This window comes from Fundulus heteroclitus, chromosome 20 (assembly GCF_011125445.2).
Source record: "Fundulus heteroclitus isolate FHET01 chromosome 20, MU-UCD_Fhet_4.1, whole genome shotgun sequence".
In the NCBI taxonomy this organism is placed as follows: Eukaryota; Metazoa; Chordata; class Actinopteri; order Cyprinodontiformes; family Fundulidae; genus Fundulus; species Fundulus heteroclitus.
Window position 1 is genome coordinate 25393254 of NC_046380.1, and position 25594 is coordinate 25418847.

General features: G+C 43.2%; 1 protein-coding gene across 1 annotated transcript; it reads right to left on the reverse strand.

The window, feature by feature from the left end:
* Window positions 1-2233: 2233 nt before the first annotated feature.
* On the reverse strand, window positions 2234-24432 carry si:dkey-195m11.8 (fidgetin). Its single transcript, XM_012878180.3, has 3 exons — window positions 24281-24432; window positions 22045-22275; window positions 2234-3469 (listed from the first exon to the last, which is right to left on the reverse strand). The coding sequence occupies exons 2-3, from the start codon at window positions 22067-22069 to the stop codon at window positions 2304-2306; spliced, it is 1191 nt and encodes a 396-aa protein (XP_012733634.2). The 5' UTR covers window positions 22070-22275; window positions 24281-24432; the 3' UTR covers window positions 2234-2303.
* Between the last annotated feature and the right edge of the window lie 1162 nt (window positions 24433-25594).

A 25594-nucleotide genomic window follows, 5' to 3' on the forward strand; every position in this document is an offset into this window, starting at 1 on the left:
GATTATACACTTTTTATGGGATGAATTTCACTCGCCACACTCAGGCCTGATTACTAGCAGACCTGTACAATTGAGAAATCAATTAAAAAGAATTTATCTGACAACCTGAAGTAGGATCAAATATTTTTTTAAAAGCACATTACACGTGGATCTAAAGGAATTTAGGAACTATTGAGAAACACAGTCATGGACATCTCTGGTCTGGAAAGAGTTGCCTTTCTGACATTATCAATAAACAGGGAAGGGGGGGGGGACTTCTGCTAGTGTATATAGTGTGGCTTAGCACCAAAATACATCTCAAACTTGTTGTCAGTGTATCAACCATCCAGACCACTCAGGTCTTCTGGCTTAAGCCTGCTCTGCATGCCTAGAACCAGAACCAAACATGGAGAACCAGCGTTTAGTTCCTATGCTCCACTTATCTGGAACAAACTCCCAGAAGACTGGTAAAAGTGCTGAAACCCTGAGCTCTTTTAAATCAAGCTTAACAACCTATTTGCTTCGAGTTGCGTTTAAATGTTAATGTTCAATTTAAACTTTTTTAGTTCTCATTAGATGAAGTTTGTAGTACAACTTATCTTGACCTGCTGATACTATTCCACTGTAATGTACTTTCCTCTGTGTGTTTTCTTTTCATGTGTTCTGTTCATGTACAGCGCATTGAAGTATCTTGTTACTGAAATGTGCTATACAAATAAACTTGCCTTGCCTTATCTGTTAAGTCAGCGGTCACGCCAATACAAAACCAAAGCGTTTTGTAAGTGATTCAGTTTTCTTATCTGTGTTTTGGTATTATTTTTATCAGCCTACAATAAAATACCATTAATTCATATTGGTAATCAGTCAAGTACTATTATTGTTTTAACATGATGGTATATGTAAAAAATACATTGAGTAACAAAAGTTACCTACTGCAGCTTTAAGGTAAGTTATCATGAGTCAAATGTAAGAAAAAGACTTGACAAAAATGGCCTCAATTCAAAGGCAAAAAATCACCACTGTCCAAAGCAATATATTGGATTTTCAAGAAAACATTTTGCTCACTGAGGAGACAAAAGTGGATCTTTAGAGAGACAAGTGTCCCTTTTAAATATGGCATAAAACTAGAACAACATCCTAGCAGTCAAGCAAGGTGGCAGTAGTGTGATGGTCTGGGGTTGCTTTGCTGCTTCAGGACCAACTGTAATGCTGTCATTGATAAAACAATGACTTCTGCTCAAAACCAGTAAATCCTGAACGACAATGTCCAGCTATCAGGTTGGAACATCAAACTCAAGGGCACTTGGGTCGTGCAGCAGGACAAGGATCAAAAGCATACAAGCAAGTCCATTTTTAAAAGGCTCAAAAAGAGAAGATCTTGGAGTGGATTAATTGAGGTCCAGATTTAAATCTGATTGAGATGATGTGGCATGACTGGGCTCTAAATGCTTCTGTTGACTGAATTAAAGCAAATCTCTAAAGATTGGGCTAAAATTCCTCCACAGCAATATGGAAAATAACATTGTTTTGTCAATTGTTGCAATTTTTTGTGCATGTCTGTATATGTTGGTTTAGGCGGGTCGGGGGTCACTACTTTGAATTTCTTTTGCCTGTGTGAGAAATAAGTAAAGGGACAACTATTTTGCAACAGCACTGTACATATAAAGTGGAAAAGATTTCAGTTGCTTAGTATTGACAATTGTTGAGCATAAAAGGTCAAAGTAGGTCCACAAGATAGAATATAAATGCAAAAGAAAACAAAGAAAGAACAATAAGGAAAAAAAAAAGATCAAGAATAAGCAAGGGTGAAACAATCTTTTGACGCCCATTGACACACCAAGCCTTGCAGTCAGCTGTGTAGCAGTGATTATGCTAAAGTAGCACGACAATCTCAACTTTTTACTTATTGCTTGCTTTCCTTTTTGGTCATTTTGTGGTGCCAAAGAGCATTTTTTTTTTTTTGCAGTCAAGGGCCCTTTTACACCAATAATGGCCACAGACGTGTACGCCAACTTCCTAAACGACGCCAAGCAGCCAACAGGAAATATATATACGATCCTGAGAGAAAGAGAAACTCTTATATTTAGACTGTCTATGCAGATAATAGCTCAACCTAACACCTAACACTTATCTTAACCTAAGTGGCCCAGTGAATCTTTGGAAAAGTAAGAGTAATGAAAGAAACGATAAACATCCACAAGAAATAGAAGTCTTGTGCCCTCTTGTGTTTGCCAGAGAGATTACATTTTTTTCGTAGAACAAGTCAGTGTTCTTCCAGAGCCCCTTAGTCTTCAGATACTCCTCCCTGATGTTGACTTGGATTATCAGCGCCCACCAGTGGGGTCCTCTGCTCGCGTGTGAGATGCAGGCATCTTCACGGACATTCTTTGCTGCTGAGAAAAGCTGTGCTCCCCAGTTATGCCCTCCCCTGCAAGGCCTGACGGTGGGCTGTAGTCCCCTGCTCCGTTGTATGGAGACGATATCAGGGGCTTTCCAGGTTTGTAGGCCTGCTGGTCTGAGGCGGGGCCGCTGACATCATAGCCGTTGGGCTGGCCGCCACCGTTACCTTTGTTATGGCTGCTTCCGGAACCGTTGCCATACTTTTTGTAGCGCGACCCCTCCACCTCTACCTCCTCCTGTTCTTCCTCTGTCATCTCAAAGGCCTTTCGCTTCAGTGGCACACCTGCATCAGAGCTCCCTCCAAGGTTGTGGTACGGGTAACTATAACTACCCCCGACCACAGTAGGCCTAGGGGCCAGGGGCGTGGGAGCACTGATTCCTGAGGGAAGGTAGGAGGCACTGGGGTGGCTGTATCCAGAAGAAAGGGTGGCTTGGGGGTAGCAACCCGGTGGGTAGTTGTAGACGGGAGTGCTGGTGCTGTAGCCGGGCACTAGAGTAGGCGTTGGCTGCAGGGTGTGCAGAGGGGCAGGTGGAAGTGCTGCACTGGGCTGAGGGCAGTATCCCGGGGACAGATAGGTGCTGTTGTAGGCAGGAGGGTATTCCTGAGATGATGGGGCATTGCAGGAGCCAGCACCGCTGTAGCCTGGTTCCGAGACCAAGTTACTACTCACTAACGTTACGCTTCCAGTGGCCGGGATTCCTACGGAGGCAGATCTCTCCTTGGAGCCAGTTAATGCCTCAAGTCCAGGGTAGCAATCCATGCCTTGACTCAGACCCCAGGGCTCGGATTCAGTTTTTAGGAAACTTGCAGACTCAGAGTAGGCACCTGAAGCAGGGCGTTCATATGACAATTCCAGACCTGAGTACTTCTCAGCGTATCGCTTGAGGAGCGACGAAGCCGTAAGAGCAGATATGTCATCACTGGCCCAAGGATACCCAGAAGGGGCAAAGGTGCGGCGGGCAGCAGTACTGTAGGGGTCTTGTTTGTGGGCAGACTGGGGGGAGGTGGTGGACGTTACATCTAGGTGCTGCTCAGGCCACTGAGATAAAGGGGTGGCGTGCTCCGGAGACCAGTGCATCTTCAACAGACCTGAAAGAAACAAGAAAACATGAGCTAACCCACAAAAATGCACAGACAGACGATTTTCTGCCTAATCAGTGTTGACCAGTGCACGGCTGGTAGGAAAAATATGAAATGCAATCTTTTTCTGACCAGCTAAATGCAGCACACCTAAGCAATAACGGGTTGCGGTAGCACTCTACAGTAACAGTGAGGTGTTTAAAACATAAATCAGAGGAATCACAGAGATACTAGAAGCATTAAAAAATTAATATGTATTTTCTGTGTTGAACATATTAAAGAGAAGTTGTATGATTTATTATTTTTGAGGTTTTAACCTCTGTCTGTGTTGCTCAACATGCTCAATCTGTAAAAGTTTGGTAGGATTTTGGAAAAACTAATAATTAGAACAAAAATCTACATGATCTGGGGAAAACACACAGTAACCACTTTCTGCAGTTTCTAATACTAAGTGCTATTTGATAATACAGTTTAAATATCTGTTCTGTGATCATTTTGTTTTTAAATAACACTAAATCTCAGCTTTACAGCGAATGTTCTGCAACATAACTTTACACACTGTTGTTTAAAGTTCTTTCAAGAATCTAACTCAGGTACGATTGGCATCGATATGTTAAAACTTTGTAAAGATGCAAAAACGAGTCGCCACCAAGTTCTAACTTATGCATCTGCAAAAATGCAGAAAAGGAAGAATTCGTCACAAGATGGCAGCACTGACTAACCGTTCTGTTTCCCAACACCACTTTAAAATTAGGCTCAAACCATCTGTTTTCATAATCACCTTCAAAACGAAGCATTTTACAGCATCTAGTCACTGTTTAGCGTGTGCTCTTATGCACAGATCCATCCAGGCAGGGGAACAATGGGTCTAACCTTTATGAGAAACTGCCAACATAGCCTCCAGCCTGGTCTCCACAGCGATAAGCCTCGATCAGCCTTCATGCTACCCTCTGAATCTGCTTCTCTCACATTGGAGCCATTGTTGTCTCTCTGTGAGTCTCTTAGTCCACAAAGCCACCCCCACCAAGCGTGTGATCTAATTCGGCCCAAACCTCAGGGGTCTGCTGGACAGAGGGAAAGTGGGCGGGGTCCCTGAGGAGAGAAGTCCAAGTATTTTGTTCCTTCAAATTACATGGGGGCTAAACTAGAACTCATATATAGATTATCACTATGATTGATTAGGCGTGGGGGGGTAATCTAAATTTCATGTGACATGAGACGTTATAGGCGCACATTTAGACAGAGTAATCCCCTGGTTTAGTGGCTGAGGGATGGTCTTTTTGAACTAGAGTTAGGCTGACATTCCAGGCATTGCAGAGCATTATTAAACTATCACAATCCCAGGTCTGGGCCAGAGGGGTTTTCCTGCAACAGCACTGGACAGAGGAGGAAGTTACTGGTTGGGAGAACATCTTTAAGTGGCAGGATTTAACATTAGAAATTACTTTGAAGGTGTTTGTGAGTTTTTTTATTTCTTTATAGATATGAGTGTTTACAGAGAATACAAAAAAATAATTATGTATTATCATACATAATTCTTTTTTTTTTTTTACATTAACAACCAAAATAGTGGAATGCAACATTTTCCATCAAGCCCTATTGTGTTTTTCTGTAATGATTTAAACATTAAATTTACTCTTTTTTAAAAGGAAAATTAAACCCAATAATCACAAATTTTTAATCCGATATAGTCAGAGCATCCACCTTCTCGACATCCTGAGTCAGAATGAAGATTGTGATCTAAAATAATTATATGACCAGTTTGGATCAGAACAATTTCTGTCTAAATTCCTCTTAACTAAAACTTGACTTAAGTAAATTCAATACAACACAAAGCAATAAAAACTGCAGCTCCAACGACAGAAAAAAAAAATGCAGTCCTTTGCATGTATTTATTATTACTCTTGATGCCTGTTCTTGAACCTGAATAGAGATTTGGCTCATGCTAGGCTACATGTTGAGGGACATGTATGCCTGGACCACCAGATGGGTCCTTTAACAAATCCACATGTTGATCCCTAAATCAAATGATCTTTTAGCCCAATAATCCCTCTCATCTAGCCCGGGGATCACAGTGCTCCCCACCAGCTTTTGACACATATTGACCTTTATACCTATGAAAATGTATGTTCTCAAGAAAATAAACACAGCAACTGGTATTTTTAAAATGCAGAATATGGAAAACTAAAAATGATGATCATACTTACACAAGAACAAGACAAGAAAAGGGGCACTATAGAGATAAAATCTATTTAGTTTTTGATAAAATAGAGTTTATTTCAGAATCTATAAAAACATTAAAATTAAATTGTAGTTAAATCATATTTAATTTTTGTTTTAAATTGGCCTATACTTCTAATGTAATAAATGAACCAGACATACTTTATATGTATCCTTCCCAGTAAAACATCTCCGACATCATTGAGTTATATGTAAATGTGTCCATTTATAGCAGGATTGATATTTTTGATTTTTCTACATATGTTCTTTGTCTAAACGGTGCAAAGACTATATTAATAAGAAATCTTTATGAAGGGGTTATTTTTTGTGCCTTAAAATGAAAATCTTAAATTTTTGTTGATGTTTTTTAATCAGAGAGCTATGTAAAAAAAATTAGGAAATAGGCTTTGGGTGTTAGAATGGATAAGTCAGGAGACCACATAAGTGATTATTATTTATATTTTCTTTGGACTTGCAATTTGTGGGACAAACCTCTTGCTAATACTGCAGCACATTATTTTTACTTTACTTTACTTTATTTTTTTTTATTTAAAGGGGGACAGTGTACATTAATCAACATTAAAACAATGTAAATGTACCCGAGTTACCTAAAGAGTGCTAATTTACATCGGTAGTCACCCAGCCAGGTGTAAAAAAGGCAACCTTAAAAATAATCACAAGTATAAAATCACAAGATAAAATTACAATGCCAATTACATAAAAAACATTATGGTTAAGAAATACAGTTCATGTAAAATAATTCTAAATTCTAAATTATTGGAGACAGATGGATGAAAAGCACCATAAAATGAGCACAGAAATGTGAACACAAAAATAGGGATCTAGGAGACAATAATTTAACATAAATAAAATGCAATTTGTCACATTAAAGTCACTGTTTCATATACTGTGAATCCAGTGTAACCTAGATTGGAAGATTTAAATGTATACATTTTTAGGAGCCTTTAAAATATGCCTTAAAACATTCAACAAAGCACATCAGTGCCTACCATGGGTCACCACTGGACAGCAGAGAAGCATATTTTTGTATCAAATTCCCATCTGATTTCACTAAACCCCCTTGAAATTGGGCAGTTAACTGTCAGTGTCCTGGTCAGCTGTGATAATTGTTGACTGTCAACTTTAATACATTAAAATAAATATAAATTAAAATACTAATACTTTTTAATTCAAACCCTTGATCCACAATATACCCAAACAACTACAAGTGAAACGTGGCAATACATTTGGAAAGTGATGAAGATGAAAGAGATCAAATAAATGAAATTTATCAGAAGGCATGGTATTTAAACTCCGCAGTATTGGGCTGACTCATTAATCATAGGATTAATACTTCATTACCCTTTCTAAGAAAGTTGTGCTTGTCAGGAATTGTGGCTCAGCAGAGTTACCGTTGAAGGATAACAAGATGTTGCAAGATATTAGTTTGCAAGGTCGTCTAGAGAGTATGAAACAGGTTTTTGCACATGTGCAATGGTGCTCAAACGTTTTGAAATAATCGTCACAGACATAAATGTTAGATTAATTTTAACTGTTCCTTTTCCATCGTGTAAGGAGAGATATAACGTGCAACTGCTGATATTTAAACTAAAAATATCTAATTTATTGCATGATTTGAGAATTTTTAAACACAGGTTCTGTTTTCATTACTCTGACCAATCTGTGCAATGCAACAATACCACCTGTAGCCCAAACAGACCCTCAGACTGATGCTGCTACCTTCATGCTTCAGAGGACAGTGTTCTTAGGTTTTAAATGCTGTTTGTGACTCCTGTAGTATATCATTTATTGCAGGACAAAAGCTCCATCTTTGTCTCTGTGATGAATTTAGGAGGACCCAAGAAATACCCGAAAACAAGTGAGTACAAAAATAATATCAGTCTTTATTTATGACGCTGCGGCTCGGCCCCTGGTTCGGCTCGCACTCTGCGACAGGCCGCTCCTGAAGGCAGAGTCTCAGGTTAGTGACCAGCAGATATTAACAGGTTTGTTAGAGAGAAGTGAGGTCACTAACCTGGACGTGCTGAGGGCAGAACTCTGACTCCTTGTTACGAAGGCGTCCGAGAGGGGGTTATCCAGGGCTCTTTTGTCCAGGTCCGGTCCGGGTCTTTGTCAGGGGGAAATCCGTTTAGTTCAGGCAGCGGTCTCCAAGGGGGAATCCAATAGAGCGTCCAGGTCCAGATCCAGGTCAAATCCAGAAGGCACAGACAGAACAGGGGGGGAGCAGGCGAACTCGTTTACTCACAGACAGGCTGGGGTCGGAACCACGGTGAGGCAGTCCAAAACTCTGAGGCTGACAGGCAGAACCCAGGCAGGCAGACAAATCCAAAGGGGCAGGCAGGTATCCAAAAAACAGAGGCAGAGACAGGTCGAGAGGCAGACAGGCAGACAGGAAATTTCAAAAATGCTGGAAGCGCTCACCGTATGGCTAGAGACGTTCTGGCACTGGAGGCTACGATGAGCAGAGCTTTTAAGCAGCCAGGGTGGAGACAGACACAGGTGTGCTGATTGCAATCAGCAGCTCCAGTGCCAGAAACGTTACAGAGCCCCCCCCTCAAGGGCGGATTCCAGACGCCCCAGGTTGGTCTGGATGGGCTCTGTGGAAGTCCCTAATGAGGGATTTGTCCAAGACGTGGCGAGCCGGAACCCACTGCCGTTCCTCAGGACCATAACCCTCCCAGTCGATGAGGTACTGGGTGCCTCGACCCCATTTACGGGACTTGAGGATCCTCTTCACGGTGTAAACCGGAGAGCCATCCACCAGGCGGGGGGGAGGTGGGGGCGTGGTGGTGGGAGACAGGCTGGAGGTGTTGACAGGCTTGATACGGGATACGTGGAAGGTGGGGTGAACCTTCATGGTAGAAGGCAGACGGAGACGGACCGCCACAGGATTGATAATTTTGATGATGGGGAACGGTCCAATGAAGCGTGGCGCCAGCTTCTTGCTGTCCACCCTCAGAGGAAGGTCCCTGGTGGACAGCCAAACCCTATCTCCCACTTGATAGGTTGGAGCAGGGACCCGCCGACGATTGGCTGCACGGGACTGACTCTGAGATGCGGCGAGTATGGCCTTCCTGGCCCTTCTCCAGGCTCGCCGACATCTCAGAGCAGAAAGACGGGCGGACGGGACTCTGGACTCAACCTCTTCTGTGGTAAAAACTGGCGGTTGGAAACCGTACACCACATAGAAGGGAGAGAGGCCAGTAGAGGAGGAGGGTGTAGCGTTTATCGCATGTTCCACCCAAGGTAAGTTCTGTGCCCACTTAGAGGGGTCTGCCTGGCAGAAAAGGCGGATCTTCGTCTCGACCTCCTGGTTCATCCGTTCGGTTTGTCCATCTGACTGGGGGTGGAAACCGGAGGAGAGATTTACAGAAATCCCCAGCATCGCACAGAACTCTTTCCAATAACGAGCCACAAACTGGGGACCCCGATCTGACACAATGTCAGAGGGCAGACCATGCAGCCTGAAAACCTCCCTGGCAAGGATGAACCCCATTTCCTTGGCAGAGGGAAGCTTGTTAAGGGGGACCAGATGGACCATTTTGGAAAAACGGTCAACGACCGTGAGGATGACCGTGTGACCGTCAGATGAGGGGAGACCCGTGATAAAGTCCATAGAGAGGCTGGACCACGGTCGAGGAGGGACTGGGAGAGGATGAAGCAAGCCAGAGGGGGGACGACGAGACACCTTAGCCTGGCTACAGGAAGAACAGGCTGCGACAAACTCCCCGACGTCTCTGACCAGAGACGGCCACCAGAACTGAGACCTGATGAGGCGAATGGTCTTGCTCACGCCTGGATGGCCGTATAACCGGGAGCTGTGACAGAACTCTAGCACTTTTGATCTGAGTTCAGGAGGGACAAAGAGCCTGTCCTTGGGGCAGGCTTCGGGCATCTGGACAGAGACGAGGGATTCCCTTACCTCCCTCTCTAGTTCCAGGCGGGAGACAGCACACCTCACAGAATCCGGCAAGATGAACCCCTGTTCCTCCTCCGGATCCCCCTCGTTAGCCTCGAAGACCCTTGACAAGGCATCCGGCTTGGTGTTTTTCGACCCCGGTCTGTAAGAGAGGGTGAAACTGAACCGACTGAAAAATAGTGCCCACCTGGCCTGCCTGGGGTTGAGTCTTCTTGCTGTCTTGAGGTACTCCAGGTTGCGATGATCAGTCCAGACTAGGAATGGTATCTTGGAGCCCTCGAGCCAATGCCGCCACTCTTCAAGGGCCAGTTTAACTGCCAGAAGTTCACGGTTGCCCACATCGTAGTTCTGCTCAGAACTGGATAACCTCCTGGAAAAGAAAGCACAGGGGTGCACACGACCGTCCTCCCCCTGCTGGCTGAGGATGGCTCCGACTCCAGAGCTAGAAGCATCCACCTCTACTATGAATTGCTTCTCAGGGTCAGGAGAAACGAGGACCGGGGCTGACGTGAACAGCTCTTTAAGGCGCCTGAAAGCCTTGTCTGCCTGTTCATTCCACATATACTTAGTTTTACAAGAGGTGAGGGCGTGGAGAGGAGAGGCTACCTGGCTGTAGTTCTTGATAAACCTCCTATAAAAATTAGCAAATCCCAGAAATCTCTGGAGTTGCTTACGGTCCACCGGAGCAGGCCACTCCGTTACGGCCCGAACCTTGGCTGGGTCCATGGCAATCTGCCCAGGCGACAGAATAAAACCAAGGAAGGACGTAGAAGTAGTATGAAACTCGCATTTTTCTGCTTTAACATAAAGTTGATTTTGAAGGAGGCGGAGGAGGACAGAGCGGACGTGTTGCTTATGAGAAGCCAGGTCCTTAGAATAAACGAGAATATCATCAAGATAAACGAATACGAACCGGCCGATCATGTCCCCAAGAACCTCATTAACCAGGTTCTGAAAGACTGCTGGGGCATTAGTTAGGCCAAAAGGCATCACCAGGTATTCGTAATGGCCGGTGGGGGTGTTAAAAGCGGTCTTCCACTCGTCTCCCTCTCTAATCCGGACTAAGTGGTAGGCGTTGCGGAGGTCCAACTTGGTAAAAACTTTAGCCCCTTGGACCTGGTCAAAAGCAGAGTTCATCAAGGGAATAGGATATCGGTTCTTAACCGATATGTCATTTAGGCCCCTATAATCAATGCAAGGGCGGAGGGAGCCGTCCTTCTTTTCAACAAAGAAAAATCCCACTCCAGCTGGAGAGGACGAAGGACGGATGATGCCTGCTCTTAGGGATCCATTAATGTAGTCCTGCATGGCCTGGGATTCTGGAGGGGATAATGAGTAAAGGCGGCCTCTGGGAGGAGCGGCGCCTGGTAACAGGTCAATCGCACAATCATATGGGCGATGAGGAGGTAAACTCGTGGCCTTGGCCTTATTAAAGACCTCCTTTAAATCATGGTAAACGGAAGGAACTCTGGACAGGTCCGGGTAAAACTCGTCTGCTTTACCTTCGGGAGAGCGGGGAGGGTGAGCAGAGGACAGACAGGACTCGGAGCACGAAGAGGCCCAACCCGTAATCTCGTTACGCCTCCAATCAATCTGGGGGTTGTGTTTGCGGAGCCAGGTAGCGCCCAGGATCACTGGAACCTGCGGGGAGTCAATAACCATAAAGGTGAGTCTCTCCTTATGATTACCTCCCAAGGTCATCTCCACCGGCTCAGAGAGGAGGCGTGATTGATTGAGCTCATGCCCATCCAGGGCGAGAACACTGCGGGCTGAAGAGGCGTTCTGTAGTGGGAGGTTAAGCTTCCTGGCCAGGCCCTCGTCCAGAAACTCAGTGTCGGCTCCAGAATCAATAAAAACCGAGAGCCTGTGGGACTGTGAGGAGAAAGACAAGGTAGCAGGAATTAAACGGTTAGGGGGGACAGCAAGCTTGGTGTAGCTCAGTAGGGATGCCCCACCCCCTACTGAGCTTGGTCTTTTAACGGGCAGTTCCGGACTTGGTGGCCCACCCCTCCACAGTACAGGCAAAGTCTCTGCTGTTGCCTGCGCTGGTACTCATCCTTGGTTAGGCCCACCTTACCCAATTGCATGGGCTCTGGCTCTGGAAGCTTGGGCGAAACCGGTGACGTAACAGGGGAAGGAGCCGAAACTCGAGGGGGAACAGAAGACGTCGAACGACGTTCCCTTCGCCGTTCCATGAGGCGGAGATCCACTCTGTTAGCCAGCTCCTCGAGCTGCTTCAGGGATTTAGGGTACTCTCGAGTGGCAAGCTCATCCTTAATCTTATCGTTGAGCCCAAAAATAAAAACGTCCATAAGGGCATACTCGTTCCAGAGGCTGTCGGCAGACAACAAATGAAAATCAATAACATAATCTGCCACAGACCTATCTCCCTGTCTCAGGGTCAGAAGCCCCCTAGAGGATTCCCGGCAGGGCAGCAAGGGACTGAAAACTCTAACAAGCTCCGTGGAGAAGTCATGATATGAGTGGCAGATGCGCGAGTCATTTTGCCACTCGGAAGTTCCCCACAACCTGGCTTTGCCGGCTAGCAGTGAAATCACGTACGCTACTTTGGACCGGTCTGAAGGGTATGAGGAAGGTTGCAATTCAAAGTGTATCTCACACTGTGTGAGAAAAGCCCTGCAATGTTCTGGATCACCGGAGAACATTGCCGGCGGGGAGAGACGGGGCTCCGACGAGGATGACGTCACCGGAAGTGACGGAGGGCCAGAGGAAGCGGCTTGCGGAAGTGAAGGCTGCGTGCTCCCCTGAGTACGAAGATGGCCTAAAATCTCCGAGACGCCGGCTTCTAATTCAGAAATGGATTTCTCTACCCCCGCACGCCACTGGGTTTCGGGTACAGGGTCCATGTTTGGCCAGAACGTACTGTGATGAATTTAGGAGGACCCAAGAAATACCCGAAAACAAGTGAGTACAAAAATAATATCAGTCTTTATTTATGACGCTGCGGCTCGGCCCCTGGTTCGGCTCGCACTCTGCGACAGGCCGCTCCTGAAGGCAGAGTCTCAGGTTAGTGACCAGCAGATATTAACAGGTTTGTTAGAGAGAAGTGAGGTCACTAACCTGGACGTGCTGAGGGCAGAACTCTGACTCCTTGTTACGAAGGCGTCCGAGAGGGGGTTATCCAGGGCTCTTTTGTCCAGGTCCGGTCCGGGTCTTTGTCAGGGGGAAATCCGTTTAGTTCAGGCAGCGGTCTCCAAGGGGGAATCCAATAGAGCGTCCAGGTCCAGATCCAGGTCAAATCCAGAAGGCACAGACAGAACAGGGGGGGAGCAGGCGAACTCGTTTACTCACAGACAGGCTGGGGTCGGAACCACGGTGAGGCAGTCCAAAACTCTGAGGCTGACAGGCAGAACCCAGGCAGGCAGACAAATCCAAAGGGGCAGGCAGGTATCCAAAAAACAGAGGCAGAGACAGGTCGAGAGGCAGACAGGCAGACAGGAAATTTCAAAAATGCTGGAAGCGCTCACCGTATGGCTAGAGACGTTCTGGCACTGGAGGCTACGATGAGCAGAGCTTTTAAGCAGCCAGGGTGGAGACAGACACAGGTGTGCTGATTGCAATCAGCAGCTCCAGTGCCAGAAACGTTACAGTCTCGTCTGATTATAAAACTTTTCTCCTGAAAATGTTTGGCTTGTTCACATTGATGGCCACAAATTTTAAATATGTTTAAAGGTGTTTGATTTTTGAGCTACAGCCATCCAGTCCTTGTTGAAACATTGCTTTTCTGTGCTGAGTGACACTGTAAGCATCTTTAAGTGTACATTCAGCTTGAGATTTGGTAGACCATGGGTTGTTTCTTCACATTATAACTTATCAAATTTCAACATCATTATGTGTGGCAGATTTAAGCCCATGTCCCAAATATTTATTTGATTTTTACACCAAAAAAAGTGCATCAAAACACATGCTTTGTCTGTGTTTATTGAGCAAAAATGGTGGGAGTTCTTAACTGATTCCATAAAAAAGAAAAAAAGTATTTGACCTGCTAAATATGGATAAAAGCTGATGCTGTTTTGCTGTGTTTTTATCTATTACAAATATGCACATAAGAGGTGACGAGTGAAGGTAGAAAGAGGCACGGCTTGACACACATCTTGTTTTGGTCTACAGACAGTGCTCAAGTACCGCCTAGTTGTTAATGCAATTCTTATTTTTAAAATTCATGAAAGCTGTTCATTGTATTATCATTAAACCCCCCATATCATATGAGATCCATGTTGATGAAGTGTATAAATAAATAAATAAATATCTAATCATCACTGCATAATACAGAGCTGTAAGAGCAACACACTTTTGGTAATAGGAAATGTTTGCCATAGTTGTAGGTGCACAAAAAAACCCTGACCATCAAATACGACAAAAAACATTTAAACATGCTTTTGGATAACCAATCATCAAAGCTAACCACATTATGGTTAACTGCTCTGAATCATGAAAAATCACTGCAAGTTTCGGAGGATTTTTCTTTTAAATCTGACGAGCAGTGATGAGCTGAGCTGCAATATAGTAGTGTCAAGTTTTGCATCTACATGTGCACCCCACACGTACAGTTTACTCTTAAAGGTCAGTATGTTTCCAAGAAGAGCTGTATACGGCTAGCCTCGTGAGACCATCCTGATCTCGCGAGCTTTCAAGGTTTCACTCGCAGATCTGTCTGGCTACTCTCCGTTAAAGAAAATTTGGAGCCGTTCACAAAACGAACGTCCAATCAGCGTTGGCTTTGAGGCGGGTTGAGGTGTGACGCAACGAGAAGCGCGACAGTTCAGTCTAAAGAACATGGCGGCTTCAGCCGATGAAACTAGCGTTAGCGTGGCTATCGAGCAAGTTTTATCGGAATTACAGAGTATTTCTTTGCTGAGCTAACGAGCCTTTACCTGCAGCAGCAAGAGTAGCTTGGCTTGTGGTTCTGTTTTCGTCGTCGCTCTGTTACGAGCGACGACAAATCTGATTGGTTTATTTGGCCCGTCTATCACCAACATAGGCCAATCAGCTGACCAGTATTTTCGCCCCTTCCCAAAATTACTTCAACGGAAGGTTTCCAGATGGATATGCGGAGCAAATCTATCTGGCGGAGTCAGGTAAGTATACGGCGGGATATTTATCTAATTGAAATAAATAAGAAGCCTCCATGTTTGGACTTATCCATTATACTGATCTGAAGTCCGCTTCTATAGATTTAGTTACTGAATCTGCAAAAGGCAGTGGTTTAACGCAGCTTAATAAATCTACACCAAATCACCACCAATTCGATCACATCTACGCTTTAGAAGAGTGAGAGGGAAAGACTCATAACAGGAAGGATGAGCAGCATTGTACTCTTTTGAGCTTTCAGCCTGTAATAGAACGGGTGGGATTTTGTAAATGTTGGCAGGTTTTTGGGAATTTCTCAGTTCCTCACGGATCTACATTCTCTTGGAAAACACACGGAGAGACTGCTGTGTTAGTAATGCAGCACTCATCACAAATTTTTTACTGTTTCAGAAGGAGTGAATGCTGCAAGTCAATGCAGCATTCACTCGATGCAATCTGCTGGGTTTCCTTAGCTTAGCTAGATAACTGTTTAACCAATCTGTCTGTATGATTCAACTGAATTTAATTAAAAAACTTTTTTGTTAATTTAAATCTGTTGTATATAAATAGACTGAACTGAATTGAAACTGCATATAACAAAACATAGCTGCATCACCCTAAATATGTAATCTTTACTTTTTGCTACGCACTTGACCACATGGATGTGCAATAATCGACGGTTGCTCGCTTACAGATTTATTTTCTTTGTCCCATGGAAATACTTCAGATTATCAAACCGTTTTTAACATCATACAATGATAACCTGAGTAAATACAAAGTGCTTCCTTCATATGAGGATGTCATGGAGAAAGAAATATCCAGAACAATCTGGCTCAAGTGTGGAGTTCCTGTAGTATTTTGAAACATTGTCTGGCTGCACAACTCAGGTCTTGAGCTTGGCCACGACGAGGCCGAGTGGTTAGAGCAGCGCACTTGCACTCAGAGAAGGTTGCAAGTACCTGGTTCGATCACAGTGCTGGCACTCTGGGTCCCTGAGCAAGACCCTTAACCCCAGATTGCTCCCCGGGTGTCGCACATGGCAGCCCACTGCTCCCCAAGGGTGATAGGTTAAAAGCAGAACAAATTTCGTTGTAATGTATGTTTCAATGACAATAAAGATGATATTACTATTACTACTATTATATTACTTACTTGAAGTCACAAACTGATGGTCAAGACCTTTTTTCCTCAAGATTTCCTGACAGAGAGCAGAATTCATGGCACCATCAAGTACAACAAGTAGGCAGGGTCCTGAAGCACCAAAGCAGCTCCAGACCATCATGCTACCACTACTATGTTTAGCTGTCAGTATGTCAGTGGACTTTGTTTCCCTTCTGGTCTTTCATTTTAAATTATGGCATGATGTGTTGCTTTTTTGTTCCATTTACCGTATTTTTCTGACTATATTGTGCACTTAAAATCCTTATATTTTCCCAAAAAATGATAACCCGGTGCACCTTAAATATGATTACTGCACTTATTGTGCTTACTGGCCAATTTTATGTGGTACAATGCGCTTTGAGTAGCAACAAAGCCGCTCCGCTCAATGGATATTCAGAACATTACGGGACACTTCGTTACTACCTGATCAGACCCCTGAGCTGTCTACAAGCCTGCCTGACTAATGTCTAAACTAGAAGTACATTCATGTAAGGCACCCCGCACCCCGAATACATGCTAGCAACAATAAACCAAGTAAGTCAATTCAATATAAAAGTTACGTTTATTTTGTCTTAGAAACAGGGCAGTGTAGTCCAACTACTCACAGAGACGGATAACTTTTCCTCTCAGGAAAGAGCTGTGTACGCGGAGGAGCAGAGTGATATTACACACTTGGGAAGAATATTAGCGCGTCTTATAAGTGGATACAAACACACAGACACGTTAATTTGGTGGGCAGAGCTGCCTGATTCGAAGATCAAGGGTGCCATTACTTTGCAGTTGTTGTTACTTGTTGCCATGGATGAAGAAGCCTTCTTTGAAAACAGAAAAAAAATAAAAGATACCAGAAGATTTAGTGGGAGTAGTGAGTATTCAACCATACCAGTATGAACCTAAACCTACAGCTGGATCTCTGGAATCAAGTGAGAACTCTTCAGACTGGGTTTACGAGGACTGTCAGAGCTAACAAGACAAATGTCCGCATCATTACACCCATGCCATGTTGTACAATGTGTGAATTAGTACATTGTTTGGCATTTGTATTCTGGGGGTGATTTGAAGAGCAACGCTAGCGCTTTCTCACAGCTTTTATAATAAGTATGTTTAGTGCCTCTAGTTGTATGTGATGTGAGCTTCAAAACACTTCAAACCTACTTTATTGTTACTGCGAGTAGAAGTCATCTTGAATATGAAAGTTGGGTATGTTCCTGTTGCGCTGATTTTAAGTAAGTAACTCATAATTCTGACTTTAGAGGTTAAAATTTCTGACTTGGCGGTAAAGAAATTTCTGATTTCCAAGGACAAATGGAACGCAACATGTTATCAAACAGGTGTATTTAAGCGATTTGTTGATGTCAGGGTCTGGCAGTATTCAAGTCAGAGTGTGGAAGGTAAAAACAAACCCAGGTTAACATAGGTTAATTATTAAAAAAAATATATAGGTTGCTTTTGAAAGCCTTTTGTCTGTAGTCAATCAAATCATTGAAAAACAATTTTTGGATTTACTCAGATCATCTTTGTCTAAGCTGAATCATTTAGATATGACAAAAAAAAAAGAAGAAATCTGGCCCAAATACTTTTCCACAGCATTGCACACACAGAGAAAATAAAACAAAAATATGTTCACAATGTGCTTTGATAAATCAAATAGGATGCTTGCAACTACTCTATGAAGAAAGAAATCTTAAAACCATTCGGTTCAAACATCAACATTGTCATCTACAACCAATTAAAGGGCTTTGTGTATTCAAGTGCTGCTGTCACTTACATTTGTTGTTTTTTATTCTCTGACTACATGATTTTATCTTTATCTTTCAATGACACAAGCATATAATTCTTGCTCTATGGCCCTGAGTGGACTCTGGTTTGAATAGTGAGCCACTGCATGGTCAGTATACGTAATTAGGGGTTAATAAGATGGAAGTACACATGGGGGATGGGGCTGGCTGTGATGGGATTTGGGGGTTGTGGGGCATCAGAGATGGCTCCTGGACTGGATGAGTAAAAAAGAAAAAAAAAAGTCACCACTCTGTAGCTGAAGGGTCTCTGTTAGCGCTTTTTCTCCACTCACAATAAACAAAGAGATCCCCCGAAGACGGACAGAGACACGGAAATACACATACCAAGCCCCGCGTGCACAGAGAAGCGCCAGCAAAGTGAACTCCCACATTGTGGTTCTTCATGCAGCATTTAGCTTCAGATGGCCAACAAGCAGAGGGACTCCTGACCAACCATTGGATGATTTGGACTGCTGGCATGCCAGGAATCTAACCTGAGATCTTTTCCATACACCCAGCAGACTTGATGGGAATACCAACAGTGCTGGCATCAGACTGTTTGGATTTCACTGAGACTTTTGATGGGAACTGATTCACACCCCTGCTAATATTAATACAGGAAATATTACATGAGTACAGCCATGGGTCTTAATAAAACAGTGACAGGGTGTGCTGCCCTAGTTTCCACACCATGACTGCCTGTGTTTCCGTACCCACACCCAGAGAGGGGAGACGTAGCTGCCTTTCAACCAGCTGACTGGCAGCATGCAGTAATGGGTGGGGGGGAGGGGCATCGCTGCTACTTTATGCTTCATACAACTAGAAAACACTCTGTGGTCACTGAGGAACTTTCTCTTGCACATTTAAAGGAAGAGTTACAACCAAAATGTTTCCCATTTGGATACGTTAACTTCTAACCATCTAACAGGGAACCAGCACATGCCTATATTAGAAATATAATATGCCAAAATTATTGTTGTTATGGACAGGAGACTCACCACCCAGCAGTTTGTGTCCTTGCTAACACTGTAAATGAGGGCTAGATTGTTATGTATGCAATGACCATTGCCATTGATCATTGAATGTCAGAGTGAAGGAGAATGGACCCTCTCACTCTCCTTTAACTTCACCTCCTCTTTTTTTTTCTGGTGTGCAAAGTATAACAAGGCTGCAATGCAGTCAGTCAAGCAAACACTGTACCACACCAGATTCAGTTTTATCCAGTTTAATCTAAAGACTGATAAGAAAAGGCTTCCAATCTGGTTGCTTCCTTGTTCTAGTCATATTCTGTGCACGTTTCCCCTTTTTCTCTTGTGCAGTGTAGTAAAGATGTGACTCTGTGTCCCAATCTGTGTGGTCACTTTTACCCTCCCCCACTCCTATAGCTCCACACATGTGGCAGAGGCCGGACTGTGCCCCCCCACCTCCTCTCTGCTCATTGTGTCCACTCATATATCAAGCCTGCAGCTGACCAGTCCCTCCTCACATCTTCCCCATCTGTCCTTCCCTTTGCCTTTTTCCCTCAATCGCTGCAGCGCACATCTTTACCTCAACTACTAATGAGGAATCTACGATGGGCTGCGGCTTTCTTAACAGGATGTCGTCGTTACTGTTGGAGGGGTAATGCATTTGTAGAGGCCGACGTTTATGTGGCCCACCATTCAAAGCTAATGAGAGGCTGTTGACACCGGGTTACTAACGATGTGGCTTTCATTCACAGGAGTGCTTCACCCCGGTAACTGGTGACTTAGAAGAGCAAAAACGGCTCATCATTTTCTCTTCGCGTCACACCATCATCATTATGTACAGAACCTCCTTAATGAGGTGCAGAGCAGTGGTGATTACATGTTTACTTGTTTGTGTTTGCAGTGATGGGTTAGCGTCGAAGGTTTGATGGGGGGGGGGGGGGGGGGGGGTTAACGAATGCTATCTTAGGAATGCATTTTGTCAAGAAGAAGGAAAACTGACACAATGCTGCGAGTCAGTTTGAGGAAGGAATGTGACAAATGCATGTTACCAAAAACTCCTATCTGCTCAGACAACTCCCTCATTCTCGGTTGAAGCTTCAGGACATTTTTTCTGTCTTATTCGGAATGCAAAAACAACAAAGGAAATCCCCTTTGCTTTATTCTAATCAGGTTCGAGTTGTAATCCTGTTAAAGCTCGGCCTGATCAATAACTCAGTCTGTCAATGTGCATATGGAAAAGCCTAGACGCTAAAAGGTGGGGAATAAAAAACAGACCAGGTTCTATATCAAATATGATCAAATGTGAAAGTCCAGGGATAGGTGGATCAACCATAACTGGGTTGGGTAATGGCTTTGACCTTGCAAACTGGGGTTGGTTTTCGAACCAACAAAAAAATGCATAGTGACAAATTTCTAATGATAAACATGTTTAGAAATAACAACTTACTTTTAGTTTGTTCATGCAATAAAAATATCCATTTAAAAAATATACATTTAACATCCACATAACACCTAAAATTGTTGGGTATTGTTCTATTAAAAACAACTTTTACTCAACGAGCTAAATGACACTACATACAATATTGCTTATCTGTATTGACTTTGTAAGCAAGTCTTTGGTCAAAGTGTAAATTTTGAACATAGCGCTAGCTATATCAGGTAAAACACAAATGTTATCTGAAATAAAGTGTAGGTAAGACTTGGTTTTTAGTGTAAGCTAGAGTCATCAACACAATCACATTAAAAGTATTAAACAGCACAATTCAATTTTACTTTCTTTTATAGATGTAACACATTAACTTCACAAGAAGAGAATAAAACAGATTTTGGTAATATGTGTGGGAAAACTTAAAACCACACCAACTTAATTTATAAAGCGCTTTAAAAAAAAACTGCCGAAACAAAGGGCTGAACATAGCTTCAAACTACAAACATACATTAAAAGAACAAGAATATATACTATTAGGTTTTGCTTTTCTAGTCTAGGTTTGAGTAGACTGGACTAGTTTCACTTGCAGTGTTTATGCTAGTCCAATTCAGAGTTGGTCCTGATACACCCCCAAAAAATGACTAAATATTTCCTGTTTTAGTGTTTTCACAAATAATAAATACGAATCCTTAATCTCAAACTGCACTTTAAAGGATCACTGTTCTGTGCAAAATTATCCAGTTAAGATTTAAAGTGTCCCATTATTTTAGATTTTTAATTACAAAGGAATAGATTCAGTCCAGACATCTCAAACAAATCTGTGAAAAAAGCCGTTTAGGTGGGAAATTCAAAAGCAGATGCCAACAGTACCATTGTTGGGAGCTGATGATTAGCTATGCTAGCAGTGCCTACATTATGCATTGTTTTTTTCCCCACTCTTATTCTCTACAGATTATCAAAAAGCTTCAAGAATGATCAACTTCTGCCCCAAACCCATCCTAAAAAAGCATTTAGGTTAAGAATTCACATTTTTGCAGGTAAATCTTGCATAGCATATCAGAGCGCTGTACCTCTTTAGTCTGTTGCTGTGCAAAGTCAACTTTCAGCAGACTGAAAGTTTGGGAATTGCTCTAGTCATGTAAATTACAAGCTATCATGTTGTAAAAACTAAAGCTTTGCCACCAATTTACTATTATGGTAAACCTATTTTAATTCTAGTTGATAAGCTACAAGTTGGATGGCAAAATTATTCAAATAAAAACAATTAGATCAACGTGTATATATCTGTTTGAAATATTTGCACAAATGCTGCGATACTGTGAAGATTGTGGTATTTTTAATTATTATTACTCATTCTTCTACCAGTCCATGTGTAATTAGCACACAGTATACCAAAAAGGGGGGATAGTTTGATTCATTAATGACAAACTATTACACTTTAATCTCATGGAGCATTCGGTTGTTAATAATTTCAATGAAGTGGTCTGAAAAAAAATTTAACACATTTGCATTCCAAGTGTCATCTCTTTTGCTCTCCAAAACTGGATTGTACCTCTTAAACAAGGAATACTTGTTTTTATTCTTCTTAGAACTGTACAGTCACAGTAAATTATCCTTTCTTTGAAAAAGAGCATCAGACGCACATGTTGCTTTACTGCAAAACATGTTTTGGAGTCTAATAGTTGTTTGAACTGTACACCGTTCACATGGAGAGTCTGGAAAAACAGCAACTGAACACTTTTTGTGAAATTCCTCAAAACGAAGCCTGGAGGCTCAGCTGTTAAAGCCATTAGCATATTTGCTTTCTCAACATGACTTCACAAAGACCCCCCCCCCCCCCCCCTCCTCTCTCATTTCTCTCCACTCACCCTCCCATCATCTTGTTTCCTTCTAACTAACCCACAGGAGACGAACAAAAGAGGAGCCAAAGAAGAGTGTGTACAGGAGAACTGTCAGAGGCCGAGGATTTGCACACACATAAAAGTGTCATGACTTACTGTATGGGGTGGCAGGACTGAGCATTCTGCAGCCCTGGCCCCAGGTGAAGTTGACAGAGGACAGGTCCGCTTGTCCTTACTGAGGACCCAGCTGCATGCTGTGGGGGCTCCCTAAGTCAGTTCTGCTTGTCCTGCTGTAGACCGTGCGGCTGCTGTGTCTGCTAGAGGCCAGCCTATAGAGCAGCTCCATGGTTTAGTTCACACTTCAACACAGCTGTGATACGCTGCCACCTGAAGAGGGAAAACAGCTACTGTCAGTGTTATTTACGCTTTCAGAAAGCTTTTTGTTAAGGGTGACACACTAATAATCTTAGGCTGGAGCAGCACAACTAAGAGAAATAAGAGATTTTCAGGAGTTGTTTTTTGGCCCCAGGTCAAGTTACCACTTTGCAAAATAGTACCCCACTTCATAGCTACAAGTTTTTGTTTTCCTCTTCCTACTTCTGTTTTGACTTCATGAGGAAACCATTTCATACCCATGTACTTATATTGTTAGGTAAATTCATTTCTAAATAAATATTTTCATGAAATATAGAGATAAACAATCAGTGAACAAACATCAAGATTAGTTATCATTTTATTGTCTTTTTTTTTTAATGTTTTTATCAGAAAATTTTGCACCCAATTTCCACTTATTTTGTTTCTGAGTCAGTTGACTCTTGTTAAATATGGCAGACTAACAAGCTAAAATAACTAGGGTATCTCAAACTCCAGCTCGCATGTGTCAAGTTGCTACAACTTTCAGAAGTGTCCATGCTCCCACTCACCTGAATCAAATGACCACACTCCCTCCTTCGCATGCAGTCAAGCTCAACACAGTCCCACTAATTAGGTCATTATTTGAGTCAGGTGTGTTGAAGCCCAGACGCATCTAAAGCTAGCAATAATACGGCTCCTGAAGATTTCAGACCCCCCCCCCCCCCCCCCCCCCCAAGGCAGCTCTTACTATTAGATATTTTATATTTATTGGAGTCATAAAACCACATTTACCTACTATAAACTATAATTAGAACATATAAAGTTAGTAAAATTTCAAAGCGTTCATGGATCACCCCGCAGGCAGGTACAAATTGACACTTGGCCATTAAAAACGTCCCATGTCAGACAACCATAACAGCAAGGACACAAATCATAAAAGCCATTTTATTCAGGCTTATTCCCATGAACAAGCTGAATATTGTTATTATTATTATTATTATTATTATTATTATTATTATTATTATTGTTGTTGTTGTTGTTATCAATTACTTACACTAAGAGTCTTCTCCACCAAAATGTGTGTCCATATTATTAGAATACTACAGCTTTTCTAATTGCTGGCCTAAATATGTCATCCTGAAGTCATTCAAGGGTTGGGCTACGACTGGGTGGCAGACATTGGAAGGAACAATTTGAAGGACAAAAAAATAAGCATATTAGGCCTACCATTTATAAATAAATAACGCGTTGCAACTTGTCTAAGGTTGTCTCTTCCTGTCTTAAATTCATGCGTAAAAAAAATGCACATAAAACTGTCTGGCCATTTGCTGGAGCACAGCAAATTTATAGGGGTGACCATGGCCCACCCCTGGCCCCCCCTTGGTGGCGCCACTGAAGCCACTTATGCACACTTTTTTTTCCACACTTAAATTCCAGACCATTTGGAGGTAAAAAAAATCTGAATGACATAAAAACACACTAACGCTTCCTTGTATCTATTTAATGGCTGACTTTAATGCGGTGGAGCTTTGCAAAGTGGAGGGAAAAAGCCCCCCTTGTATAAATCGTGCAGATATCACGATTTAGGTGCGCTGATATACGCTCCTCCTTTTGCCTCATTTTGCTTTACTGCGCGAAACTTCAGCAACCTGACAGAAAACAGGTTTCACACTCCCAAAAGAGGAAAAATGCGCTCTTTCAACCTCAAGAACTCGGAACCATATAAACGCACCGAAAACTTAGAAGCCTATACTCTCTCTTCTGACTGACACCATTTTCCCATTTCTCCACAGAAAAGTCACGCCTGAGCGAGAGAAGACAGACTCAGAGGACTGACGTGTGCTAAGAGGACGCCTCGCGACAATGACGTGTGGTGCGTGCAAGAAAAAAAGTGTAAAGTGTGCAAAAATAAAACATAAAAAACAATTGAAGAAAACGGCAGGAGGGTGGAGAGAAATGCGTAAGAAGCAAAAGGAAACATTTGCATCGCTCAGGAAATAAAACAACTTTCGCAACAAGTGAAGAAATGGTTACAAACCTGACCATCCATGGATGTACTCGGTTAGTGCTCCAGTGCGGAAAGTAATCCAATATTCCTCAAAATACAGCAGGGGGGAAACGGGCTTGTGGTTGGGTGTGCAGGACAGGGGTTTCTCTCTCTCTCTCTCTCTCTCTCTCTTTCTCGCTCACTTCACTTGTGGGACCCTATCCTCTTCTCTCCCACTCTCCCTCCCCCATCTGACTCCCACCTCCGTCCCTCCCTCCCGGTGACAACAGAGCTGCACACATACACACATCCCCTCCCCCAGCCATGCACCCACCTCCTCCCCCTTTCTCTCTTTTGTTCAAACCACTCTAGCAGGAAGGGAGAGAGAGAGAGAGAGAGAGAGAGAGAGAGAGAGAGAGAGAGGTGACCAATCATGCAGTGTCAGGGAAGAGCATAATTATCCCTGCTGTGTGTGCATGTGTATATAAATAAAAAAAAGTATATCGGTGTGTGTGCAGAGGCGTGTTTGTGTGTCATCTCATTGGGAGGTTGCAGACCCTCAGTTTGATGAATGGGCGTGTTGGGACACATGCGAGAGGCTAGATCTTTTAGAATTTTCTCCTCCGGTGATCGCATGAGAAGTTCAGTTATTGCCAATGACTTCTATTGATCCGGTGCATTGATCTGAGTGTCGTTTGGGAGGGAGGGCTTGAAACAGCCATGTCAATATTACCTAATTCCTGTTTGGGACCCATCCCCCTCAGTCCAACACACGCACGCACACACACACACACACACACACACACACACACACACACACACACACACACACACACACACACACACACACACACACACACACACACACACACAAAACACTGAATTTGACTCATTCGACTCACTTCTTCTCCACCTGTAATTTATTTGGCTCACCCAACCATTTGTGCACATTCTTACCCTTTCCCTTTCTTTTTCAGACCTTATTTTCTCAGATTCACGCAGCGTACCCACAGGAGCACAGCTGTGACTCTGCATTTGGAGTAATGTCCACTTGCAGAAACACTCCTGGCCCCGCTGGATGCTCCGTGGCTCCTTCAGAAAGGACTACACACCAGTGAACATGTCTGATACGTGAGCTATGTTTTACGGATGGGTTGTTAATAGTAAACTTGTGATCACCACTTTAATATCACACAGCTTAATATATTCAAAGCCTTTATATGTTTCACATTTTCGGTATTTTATTTGATAAAGTAGTGTGTAATTGTGAGGATGAATGGAAAGGATACGTGGATTAAATAGTCACTTATTTAAAATACAAATCTGAAAAGTGAGGTTTTTGCATTTAGCCGCCTTGACTCGATA

What these genes read in the sequence shown, in the direction of transcription:
- si:dkey-195m11.8 (XM_012878180.3), bottom strand. Translation starts at nt 22,069, where the DNA reads ATGCTCAGTCCTGCCACCCCATACA. An exon ending in CAGTCCTGCCACCCCATACA is followed by an intron (nt 3,470 to 22,044) that starts GTAAGTCATGAC and finishes TGTTTCTTTCAG; the next exon opens with GTCTGTTGAAGATGCACTGG.